This window comes from Scyliorhinus canicula, chromosome 1, assembly GCF_902713615.1.
Source record: "Scyliorhinus canicula chromosome 1, sScyCan1.1, whole genome shotgun sequence".
Taxonomy (NCBI): domain Eukaryota; kingdom Metazoa; phylum Chordata; class Chondrichthyes; order Carcharhiniformes; family Scyliorhinidae; genus Scyliorhinus; species Scyliorhinus canicula.
In genome coordinates this window covers 19,220,470-19,232,496 of record NC_052146.1, presented here as the reverse complement: position 1 = coordinate 19,232,496, position 12,027 = coordinate 19,220,470, and the positions used below count along the sequence as shown (strand labels likewise).

At 44.6% G+C, this 12,027-nt stretch overlaps 1 protein-coding gene across 1 annotated transcript in view; it reads left to right on the top strand.

Annotated features, from left to right (window-relative positions):
• The window catches only part of acacb (acetyl-CoA carboxylase beta), a 188,630-nt gene that overhangs the window by 46,905 nt on the left and 129,698 nt on the right, over positions 1-12,027 (top strand). Inside the window, 6 exon segments of the mRNA XM_038815904.1 lie at positions 4,342-4,512; positions 5,069-5,140; positions 5,142-5,231; positions 5,965-6,128; positions 8,820-8,970; positions 10,174-10,277. Coding sequence (XP_038671832.1) covers positions 4,342-4,512; positions 5,069-5,140; positions 5,142-5,231; positions 5,965-6,128; positions 8,820-8,970; positions 10,174-10,277 — 752 coding nt within the window.

Sequence of the window (12,027 nt, the reverse complement as noted above, 5' to 3'; positions counted from 1 at the left end):
AAGTAAAGGACAGCCTAAAAGCTAAAGAAAAAGCATACAAAGTGTCGAGGATTAGTGGGAAGCTAGAGGATTAGGAATCCTTTAAAAGTGAGCAGAGGACAACTAAAAAAGCAATAAGGGGGGAGAAGATGAAGTATGAGTGCAAGCTAGCTAGTAATATAAAGGAAGATGGGAAGAGTTTTTTCAATATATAAAGGGTAAGAGAGGCAAAAATAGACATTGGAAACTGGAAAATGTGGCTGGAGAAGTAATAATGGGAAACAAAAAAATGGCAGACAAACTGAATAGTTACTTTGCATCAGTCTTCACGGTGGAAGACACCAGTGTGATCCCAGATCTCCAGGAGAACCAGGGGGCAGAGGCGAGTGTAGTGACCATTACTAAGGAGAAGGTTCTGGGGAACCTGAAAGGTCTGAAGGTGGATAAATCAACTGGACCGGATGAACCACTCTCCAGGGTTCTAAAAGAGATAGCTCAGGAGATTGTCGAGGCATTGGTGATGATCTTTCAGGAATCACTGGAGACAGGAAGGGTCCCAGAGGACTGGGAAATTGCTAATGTAACACCAGTGTTTAAGAAGGGAGGGAGGCAGAAGATGGGAAATTATAGGCCGGTTAGCCTGACTTCGGTCGTTGGTACGATTTTAGAGTCCATTATTAAAGATGAGATCGCAAAGTACTTGGAAGTGCATGATAAAATAAGGCTGAGTCAGCAAGGCTTCGTCAAGGGGAGGTCATGTCTGACAAATCAGTTAGAGTTCTTTGAAGAAGTAACAAGAAATTTAGACATAGGAGAACCAGTGGACGTGATTTAATTAGATTCCCAGAAGGCTTTTGACAAGGTGCCGCATAGGAGACTGTTAAATAAGTTAAGAGCCCATGGTGTTAAGGGAAGATCCTGGCATGGATAGAGGATTGACTGACTGGCAGGAGGCAGAGAGTGGGGATACAGGGGTCTTTTTCAGGATGGCAGACAGTGACTAGTGGTGTGCCTCTGAGGTCGGTGCTGGGACCACAACTTTTCACAATATACATTAATGATCTGGAGGAAGGGACTGAAGGCACTGTTGCTAAGTTTGCAGATGATACAACGATCTGTAGAGGGGCAGGTAGTATTGAGGAAGAAAGGGGGCTGCAGAAGGACTTGGACAGGCTAGGAGAGTGGGCAAAGAAGTGGCAGATGGAATACAATGTGGAAAAGTGAGAGGTTATGCACTTTCGAAGGAGAAACAGAGGCATAGACTATTTTCCTAATGGGAAGATGCTTAGGAAATCAGAAGCACAAAGGGACTTGGGAGTCCTTGTTCACGATTCACTTAAGGTTAACGTGCAGGTTCAGTCGGCAGCTAGGAAAGCAAATGCAATCTTTGCATTCATGTCAAGAGGGCTAGAATACAAGACCAGGGATGTACTTCTGAGGCTGTGTAAGGCTCTGGTCAGACCCTATTTGGAGTATTGTGAGCAGTTTTGAGCCCTGTATCTAAGGAAGGATGTGCTGGCCTTGGAAAGGGTCCAGAGGAGGTTCACAAGAATGATCCCTGGAATGAAAAGCTTGTTGTATGAGGAACGGTTGAAGACTCTGGGACTGTACTCGGAGTTTAGAAGGATGAGGGGGGATCTTAAAACTTGCAGGAGACTGCGAGGCCTGGATAGAGTGGACGTGGAGAGGATGTTTCCGCTCGTAGGAAAAACTAGAAGCAGAGGACACAATCTCAGACTAAAGGGACGATCCTTTAAAACAGAGATGAGGAGGAGTTTCTTCAGCCAGAGGGTGATGAATCTGTGGAACACTTTGCCGCAAAAGTCTGTGGAGGCCAAATCATTGAGTGTCTTTAAAACAGAGTTAGATAGTTCTTGATTAATAAGGGGATCAGGGGTCATAGGGAGAAGGCAGGAGAATGGGGATGAGAAAAATATCAGCCATGATTGAATGACGGAGCAGACTCGATGGGCCGAGTGGCATAATTCTGCTCCTATGTCTTATGGTCCCACGATGTCATGCTGCTGGCCCGTCCCGCCAGCAACTTAGGCTCTTGAAAGATTGGGACGGCCATTAAAAAAAAAGAAAAAAGGAACATCCAACAGACACGGAGCACTGTTCCCGACAGTGCCAGGGGACAGTGCCAAAGTACTGCCCAAGCATGCCTCTTTTTCCCCATGGGGACTGCACTTACATGTGCACCTCCAGCTGGTTCTGTTCACCAGGTGTATGTTGAAGGGGACCTGTCGTGATTCACGTTGACATAAAGACATGTCGACATGAATGGACAGTCCAACTTGGGGGGTGGGGGACCCCCTTTTGGGTCTCCCGCTCAATTCTCCGCCGATACGCTGTTCGCTATCCTGCCCCCTCCATATTTCCATATCCAACCTGATTGACAAATTCTTAGCATGGTGTACCAAGTCTGAACCAAGGAGTTTAAGTTGAAATAGTTAATTTACTGCCAAGCTGTGCAGGAAACAAAATAAAGAGGGAAAAAGAGAAATACTTGCATTTATGTAGTGGTTTACAGACAATGAAGTGCTTTTGAAATGTTCTCACTTGTAATGTAAGAAACGCAACAGCCAATGTTGCACACGGCTAGCTCCCACATCAACATTATCAAAATGACCGATAATCTGTGGGTCATTGATTGTTGATTGAGGATTAAATATTGACCAGAGGATAACCCCCCCCTCGCCTCAGTTTAATGTCTCATGCAAAAAAGATGGGCTTGGGATAGAAAGATAAAAAAGGCAGAATGAAAAAGATGCTGTATAAAAACAGTGAACTGTTATTTTTACCGCAAATTCTGGGCCATTAAAAATGACCCGGTATAGGAAATCGCATTTACAAACTTAACCCACACCCAATGTGGCAGAATTTTTCCCCTCGTATCTAGAGAGTACAGCTTTATTTTGGGCTCCAGTTCAACAGATGCGGTGCATTTTCTAAAAGGTGATTGACCTTTTGTGAACGTATTTGATTAATTTTAGCAGTCCATTTAACCTGACCCTCCCTTCACGTACAGATTTGTTTTAGCAGGGTTATCTTGGAGTACTCAAGTGCCTGATTTGTTTTTTCTCTCTCCATGCTTAACCAAAGAATCCTTGCCCGAATTGCATGCCCACCTTCTGCCTTACTCAGTGTAAACCAAAGACTGTACTGGGGGCCTTTGTGTTTGCATGACACTGTATTTCATATGCATTTGCCAGCACTTTGATTTCAATATTCTTAATAATGTGTTGAATTGGGCGGCACAGTAGCACAGTGGTTAAGCACTGCTGTCTCACAGTGCAGAGACCTGTGTTCAATTCCGAATGTAGGTGACTATCTGTGTGGAGTTTGCACTTTTGCCCCGTCTGCGTGGCTTCCTTCAGCACTGTAGAAGTTTTATGGTTCTATGGAATTCAATAATTTTTGTTGAACCTATTTCTTTTTTTTTTTACAGACAATTTTATTGAGGTATTTTTTGGCATTGTAAACAGTAACAATATACATTAGGGTGCAAATACCAATTATAAAAACATAGTGCAAATAACATACCACTCTCGCAAATAGACCCGCCTATTCTTCCCCCCTACTCTACATTATTCTACCCCCCCCCCCCCCCCCCCCCCCCACCCTGCTGACGATTAGTTCCCCGCAAAGAAGTCGATGAACGGTTGCTACCTCCGGGCGAGCCCTGATAACGATCCTCGTAAGGTGAACTTGATTTTTTTCCAAGCCGAGAAAGCTTGCCATGTCCGACAGCCATACTTCGGTCTTTGGGGGCTTTGAGTCCCTCAGGCCAACAGTATTTGTCGCCGGGCTACTAGGGAAGCAAAGGCCACAACATCGGCCTCTATCCCCTCCTGGACTCCCGGGTCCTCCGACACCCCAAAGATCGCCACCTCTGGACTCATCGCCACCCTTGTTTTCAGTACCCGGGACATGACGTTCGCAAATCCCTGTCAGTACCACCTGAGTTTTGGACACGGCCAGAACATGTGGACATGGTTGTTGAACCTATTTCTAAGCAAAAGCTATAACTTCTCACAGAACATGACCTTTTCGATGGTTGTAAACCAGGATTCAAAGGTACTGTTAAACCTCTTGGAAGGGATGACATACTTGGAGGGTCAAAACAGAATCTGTTTGGTTAAAATAAGGAACGATAAAGGAGTTACACGTGACTTGCTATATATTTTGGCCACTAAATAGTCAGCTCAAAATGGAGGAAGAAATTCACAGGCAAATTGCGAATGGTGCAAGAGCTTTGGAGTACTGCAGTAATAATGGGGGAAGGGGGTGGTGGAGACATTCAATTATCCTGACCGTGACTGGGTACTTAACAATGTATATAATCTTGCTATTTTGCAGTGTGCCGTGCGAATTGCCAAGATGGTTGCTTATGTTAGTGCAGGCACTGTAGAGTATCTCTACAGCCCAGATGGCAGCTTCTATTTCCTGGAACTCAATCCTCGCCTGCAGGTTGAACATCCCTGCACTGAGATGGTTGCAGATGTCAACTTGCCTGCTGCCCAGTTACAGGTAAAATGTAGAACACGTTTTACAGTGAGATTTGACTCTATGGTTGTGTTTCTTCTCTATAAGTTTCTGTTGAATTATTAAAAAATTTTGCTACTAAGCCTAAACTTGTTTCCGGTTTTGCTTTTTGTTTACCAATGTGCATTCATCCAACTCTGAAGAGCAATCTCCTGCTGTAAGAAGAAATAAAATCTTCAACAAAAACCTGCATTTTTATGGTATCTTTAATGTAATAAAATCTCCCAAGGTGATTCTCGGGCATTGTACAACCAATTGTGACACCAAGCCACATAAAGTATTAGAGTAAATGACAAAAGTCAAAGTGGTAGATTTTGAGTGTGTTAAAGGAGGAGAATTTACTTTGTGGTTTGATAGGATTTCCCAACTTGCAATAGGCATGTGACCCTTATAAAGTAGATCCTTTCTTTAATCTAACTTATTTCCATTTAAATGTTCACGTTGAAAAGATACTGGCAGTGCAGAAGTAATTAGGATACCAGATCAGTCCGTGATTAGGTGCAGTTTCCGATTGCTGAGGCCTCTTTCTTCACCTCTGCAGATTGCCATGGGAATCCCCTTGCACCGGATTAAAGATATCAGAGTTCTGTACGGTGAATGTCCATGGGCTGAACTCACTGATCAACTTTGAGGAACCAACATACGTTCCACGACCAAGAGGTCATGTTATTGCCGCCAGGATCACAAGTGAAAACCCTGACGAGGTACAACTGAGACCTAGCCTTAATGAGTATGAGTTCTTTATCCATGAATGTAATTGGGTTGTTTATTTCCAGGTTAACTGTATTTTTCTTCCTGAGCCCTTTACATTCCTGTCTCTTTAATATGGATACAAATGAAAAGGCCATTTAGCCCACTTTGGTGTATCCATCCACAGTTTTTTTTTTAAAAGCTTGCATTTCACCTAATTTGCAATTTATTGTGTTATCTAACTGTATCTTAAATAAATCTTTCACAGAACCCTACAGTGCAGAAGGAAGCCATTAGGCCCATCGAGTCTGCACCGACCCTTTGAAAGATCCTCGGCCCAATCCCCCATCCTAAGAGGCAATTTATCATGGCCAATCTACCTAACCTGCACACCTTTGGACTATGTGAGGAAACCGGAGCACCCGGGGGAAACCCACCCAGACACTGGGAGAATGTGCAAACTCCACATAGACAGGCACCTGAGGTCGGGATCGAACCTGGGTCCCTGGTGCTGTGAGGCAGCAGTGCTAACCACTGTGCCACCCCCTTTGGGTTTCATTTGCACCAACATACCTGGAAGAGCATTCCGAACTTTGATTACTGTGCATAAAGAAATTATCCCTGACTTGTTTCCAAGTTGCCTGTGCACTGCTGCGTCTGTGCCCTCTTGCTCCAGCGGCTTGTCTTATCTTGAAGGAGTGCGCTGGAAGATTGACTTAATTTCTTTTTTTCTGTTCTCTCACCTAGGGATTTAAACCCAGTTCAGGAACAGTCCAGGAATTGAACTTCCGCAGTAACAAAAATGTCTGGGGTTACTTCAGTGTGGCAGCTGCTGGCGGCTTGCATGAGTTTGCTGATTCGCAGTTTGGCCATTGCTTCTCCTGGGGAGAAAACCGTGAGGAGGCTATCTCGTTAGTACAAATTAGATTGCCCAGCACTTTACTGTTTGTTAATCTAGCCACATTGAGAATGTGCACAAGGATACGTTTCTTGTAAGGACAGTGCATAAATGGTGGTTGAATGTACAAGTTATTCCCACGATTGATTCAAGGCTGGGAATACATTTTATTTTTCACAGTAAAGTACATGTTAGTTGTCTGCAGTGGTGCCCCCCCCAACCCCCCCCCCCCCCCCCCCCCCCCCCCCCGCGGGCCCCACACACACATACATAAACCTATGTTGCACCCTTTCCAAGGCCAAAATATCCTTCCCGAAGGTGTGGTGCCCAGAACTGCTCACAGTACTCTCATGTGGGGTCTCACCAGCGTTTTGTATAGCAGCAGCATAACCCCTGTGCCTTTATATTCAAGCTTTTTAGATATAAAGGCGAGCATTCCATTAACCTTTTTGATTACTTTATGTACTTGTTCCGGGACCTGTGCACCTGAACCCCCAGGTCTCTTCGGATGGCCATTGTACCTAACCTCTTTCCATTTAGAAAGTACTCTGCTCTATCCTTTTTTTCGTCCAAAATGGATAACCTCACAGTTGCTTACATGGATTACGATATCCATAGAGGTCAGCTTCCTCCTCCACCCTTCGTAAGTCTATGGCTGAAAGTCTGTTGATGGCCTTCTCACCTCCTGCTAACTGAAGCCCATAATAGGGTAATTACTTTATCCTTAAGGGCCTTATCCCGCTGCTGCTGGTATTGAGGTGTCAGGCACTTGGTGCCTGATCAAGGGATCTGGCAATATGATTGAGGGTGGGGGAGAGTGCGGGCGCGGACAGCCACAACTTGCCCATCGCTGTCGATCTCCATTTCTCCCACTCTGCAACAACCACCCCATCATCACTTACCTCTGACCTGGGATCCAGCAATGATGCTCGTGGATTTTTTAATGGTAGCAGTCACCGCTTCCCCAGTGGCACTGCTGGTCAATATGGCTTCTGGCCTCTGCTGGGCTGGCAGCTCTTGGCAGGCAAGGACCTCCATCCCTGGGGTCCTTGGGTTATTTGTCCATAAAGGTCTGAATTGCTGCAGGTTGCAGTGGGCCTTCCCCAAGAGGAAATGTGGGGATCTCACTGGCTGTCCAGCTGGTGGCCGAGATCCCCATCACATCCATAAGATTCTGCCCATGCTTTCGTTGACCTGAGGATCATACTTATGGACTGTAACTAACAAAGTAATCACCCAGAGTTGAATTTTAACCCTCAAAAAACTGGTGGATTAGGACTGGGTGGCGCTGCAGCGATGGTTAAAATCTGAAAAATCTGGTTCCCAACCGGCCCCCAACCTGCCTACCTCCCTGTCTCAGTTAAAGAGGAGGAGCTGGGACTTTAAACATAACAATGAGGCTGTGAGCCTCATTGTCATTCAGTTTTTCAACTTTGTTGACTCGGTTTCCGAAGTACCAGTAATCCAGAAACTTCATTAAGGCCAGGCTGGATTCAGTGGCTAAATTGTTTTACCTTCTTGATCCAGGTGTCTGCCTCAGAAGCCTCTTGGGATACACCAGGCCCCCAACGACCTTCCCTTTCAGACCTCCAATTCCACCCCGAGATCCCACTCCATACCATTTGGCTAGTGATGAGAATCAGGATGGCGATGACGTAGATCAAGTCGATGTTATTGCAATGAGGTTGGGATCACACATCCTGCACAGCATGATAGAGAGATAGCGAATTTCAGGAAGCACTTTGAACAGTCAGAAGGTTACTGAAAATCAAATGATTGTTAGTGACCATGTGTAAACAAAAACACAGTTTTATTTGGAATCTCTGTGTACTGCATTTGGGCTTGCATGCAGGTGCAACAAGCTTTTAGGAAGGTTAATGGAATGTTGACCTTTTTCATAAGAGGATTTGATAGTGTGCCAATTCCCTACGTCCCATAGAGGGAGTGTAATGAAGGTTCACCAGACTTGTTCCAATGAAGGGATTGTGCAAACTGGGCCAATAGTCTCTAAAACTTCGAAGAATGCGAGGTGATCTCAATGAAACCTACAAAATACTTAAAGGAATAGATGGGGTAGATGCAGATAAGATGTTTCCCTTGGTTGGGGAGTCTAAAATCAGCTGGCACAATTTCAAAATAAGGGAGATCCACTGAGAACAGAGCTGAGGAGAAATTTCTTTACACAGAGGGTTGTGAATCTTTGGAATTCTCTATCCTGGAAGGCTGTGGAAGCTCAGTCATTGAGTGTGTTTAAAGCAGAGATTGGTAGATTTCTGATGAACAATAAGGGCTTTGGGGATAGTGGGTGTAAAAGGCATTTCCGTGTCCGATCAGCCATGATTGTATTAAATAACAGAGCAGGATCGACGGGCTGAATGGCCTACTCCTGTTCCTATGAACTGCAGTCTGAATCCAAGCGTTTGGTGTCAGATCCTACAATTGGCAGAGAAGGGAACTTCACCCCATTAATAGAAGCTGGATTTGTCCAGAGGAATGAAAGGATACTGTGCCAAATCTCTACGCCCCTTTTTTATTAGAACCCTAATTTGACCAATAACAGGAAAATCTAATGAGATAATGTCACTGGGATGAGGAAAATAGTGATCTAAATCAATACACAACCTAAACAGCCTATTGATTTGTGCTGTAAAGAAGCTAATGGAATGTTGCAAACTTATCAGTTTTGCTCTCGTATTTCTTTTAGGAACATGGTTCTGGCCCTAAAGGAACTCTCCATCCGAGGTGACTTTAGGACAACGGTTGAGTACTTGATCAAGCTGCTGGAAACAGAGAGATTTCAGAATAACACTATTGATACTAGCTGGCTTGACCACCTCATCGCAGACAAAATGCAGGTAATGATATTGATTGTGGGTGTGACTGCGAAAATGAAATTTGTGGAAGTTAAATAAGACTGGCTTCCATTAGATTTTTATAAATATTGCATTCTTAAGGCCAGTTTAGGCTAATTAGTAAAAATAAAATGGAAGATTGCACTTCTGTAGCATCTTTCACAACCACAGGACATCGCAGAATGCTTTACAACCAATGAGCTACTTTTGAAGGGTAGTCACTGTTGTATTGCAGGACACACAGCAGGCAAATTGTGCACAGCAAGCTTCCACAAACATAATATGGACCGGATCATTTACCTGGTCCTTGTGGTGTCTATTGCTGGATAAATACTGACAAGGACACTGGGATAACTCCCATACATTCTTCAAAACAGCACCATGAGGGCTTTCACATCCATTTGAGAGAACTGTTGGGGCCTCTGATTAAGGTCTCATGGGGAACATGGCGCCTCTACTAGTGAAAGTGTCAGCTTTAATTTTCACGCTGAAATTCTGGGTGGGACTTCAGTACACAATGTTCTGAATCAGAGGCAGGTGTGTTATCAGGCTTCAAATGAGCTTTTGCACCATCGGCTCCATAATCATAGTCGTCAGCGTTAAGCGATGTGAAATAGACAGACATGGCTGGTGTATCATTGCTTTGGATCCTGAAGTGGTGGAATACAGCTACATGCTCACTAGTCCCAGAATGCAGAGTTCCTGCTCCTAGTTGGTCATCAAGAGAAGGTGTCATGCAAAAGGTGAGAGCTACCCTGACACAAAGGAACCAGCCTGCTCGAAAACTTGGACGACTCTGAGATCTGTCTCCAGAATTGGTTCTGGATCTACCCAGATCGAGGGGATTGAAGTATTCTTATGTTTTTGTCAAACAAAATTTCACTGGGTGCCAGACCACAATACAAATCTATCGGGTTAGTGTCATCAAGTGAGGGGGATGCAAGTGTCACTGGTGCAGTAGAGGTGTTCTCCTGAGGTTTGGAATAAAATATGTTTTGGAATAGAGTGGATGAAGGTTCACTCTGTAGTGAACAGCTTCTGATATGTGTTACCACTAAGTGTTAGAAGCAGAAGTGTGTTGTGGTGCCCAGTAAGGATACCCCTCAAGTGCAAAAATCTATTCTTGAATGCAGAACAAATGCTGTATTATGAAATATGCTTTACCAAGGAGATAAGTTATCTTAATTGATGTTTCTCTCCCTTCAGGCAGAGAGGCCAGATACAATGCTTGGAGTGGTATGTGGTGCTTTACACGTCGCAGATTCAGCCTTTCAATCAAGCATGACTAACTTCCTGCATTCTCTTGAAAGGCAAGTTGTTGATGGGATTTGATTAGGTGAGAGGTCTGTATACACAACAAAGCTAAGAGGGTAGGTCACTGGAAAGTCCATGTATAGTAATTTGGAAATATCATTTAGTTTAATTCAGGATATTACTATCCTGGGGAAGAATTCTTCAATTGAACATATTCTGTGAGCATTGTTAATAATTCTAAAGAATCAGAGGCATTGGGGTAAAGCAAATCCAATCACCTCAGTTGAACTGTGATATTGCTTTTGCTTTCAATTGACCATCTTTTCTATTGCCAGGCAATCTGTGGAAATTGATTTGTTTTTACATAAAGCTGTCTAGCAACATAATAATCTTTATTAGTGTCACAAGTAGGCTTACATTAACACTGCAATGAAGTTACTGTGAAAATCCCCCAATCTCCACAATCCGGCGCCTGTTCGGGTACACGGAGGGAGAATGCAGAATGTCCAATTCACCTAACAAGCACGTCTTTCAGGACTTGTGGGAGGAAACCGGAGCACCCGGAGGAAACCCACGTAGACACGGGGAGAACAGTGCAGACTCCGCACAAACAGTGACCCAAACCGGGAATCGAACCCGTGTCCCTGATGCTGTAAAGCAACAGTGGGAGCCACCGTGCCGCCTCATTTATGTTGCTCACCCAGCAATATTTAGATGATTTTACAATTGCTTTGCTTCATGTGGTTCTGCTGGCACTCTAATCCCTGAATCAGAAGGTCTGACTTCAAGTCTCACTCCAGGACATGAGGACAAAAGGCTGACCTCCAGTGCAGTACTGAGGAGGTGCTGTCTTTCAAAACCAAGGCCTCATCTGCTCTCTGCGGTGGATGGAATAGGTCTCTCAACACCATTTCGAAGGAAAACAAGATAGTTGCTTTCGGGCAGCTCGGTTGCACAAGTGGATAGCACTATGCTTCACAGCGCCAGGGTCCGAGGTTCGATTCCCCGCTGGTCACTATCTGTGCGGAGTTTGCACGTTCTCCCCCGTGGGTTTCCTCGGGTGCTCCGGTTTCCTCCCACAGTCCAAAGATGTGCAGGTTAGGTGGATTGGCCATTCTAAATTGCCCTTAGTGATCAAAAAAGATTAGGAGGGGTTATTGGGTTACGGGGATAGGATGGAAGTGAGGGCTTAAGTAGGGTCAGTGCAGACTCGATGGGCCGAATTGCCTCCTTCTGCATTGTATGTTCTATAGTTATTCTCTGTGTCCTCGCAGTATTTATCCCTCAATCAACATGCAAAACAGATTATCTGATCATTATCAGCATTTTTTTTGTGTGGGTGCTTGCAGTGCGCATATTGTTTGGTGTGGTTCCTACAGCAGTGACTAAACTTCAAAAGTACTTCATTAGATGTAGAATATTTTAAGATGTCCTGTGGTTGTGGAAGGTGTGATACAAATCACCTTTTTGAGGATCAGGGTCTCAAACCTGAGAACTAAGATCATGGTTTACTGGGAAGCTGACGTCCCTGCACTCCTATATGCTTTGGAGACTTGGACAACTGACAACAGGCCTCCCTAAGCTCTGAAGAAGTACCACCAGCAGTGTCTTTGCAAGATCTTCCAAATTCACTGGAAATAAAGGTAGTCAACAGTAGTGTCCTCTCCCAGTTAACTTGCCCAGGACTGAGAGGCTATCACTCAAAACCAGCTCCACTGGGTGGGGCATACCATTCGTATACCTGACACCAGATTGTCAAAGCAACTGCTCTATTCGGAGCTTGGTCGTGGTTGGGAAACTCACAGG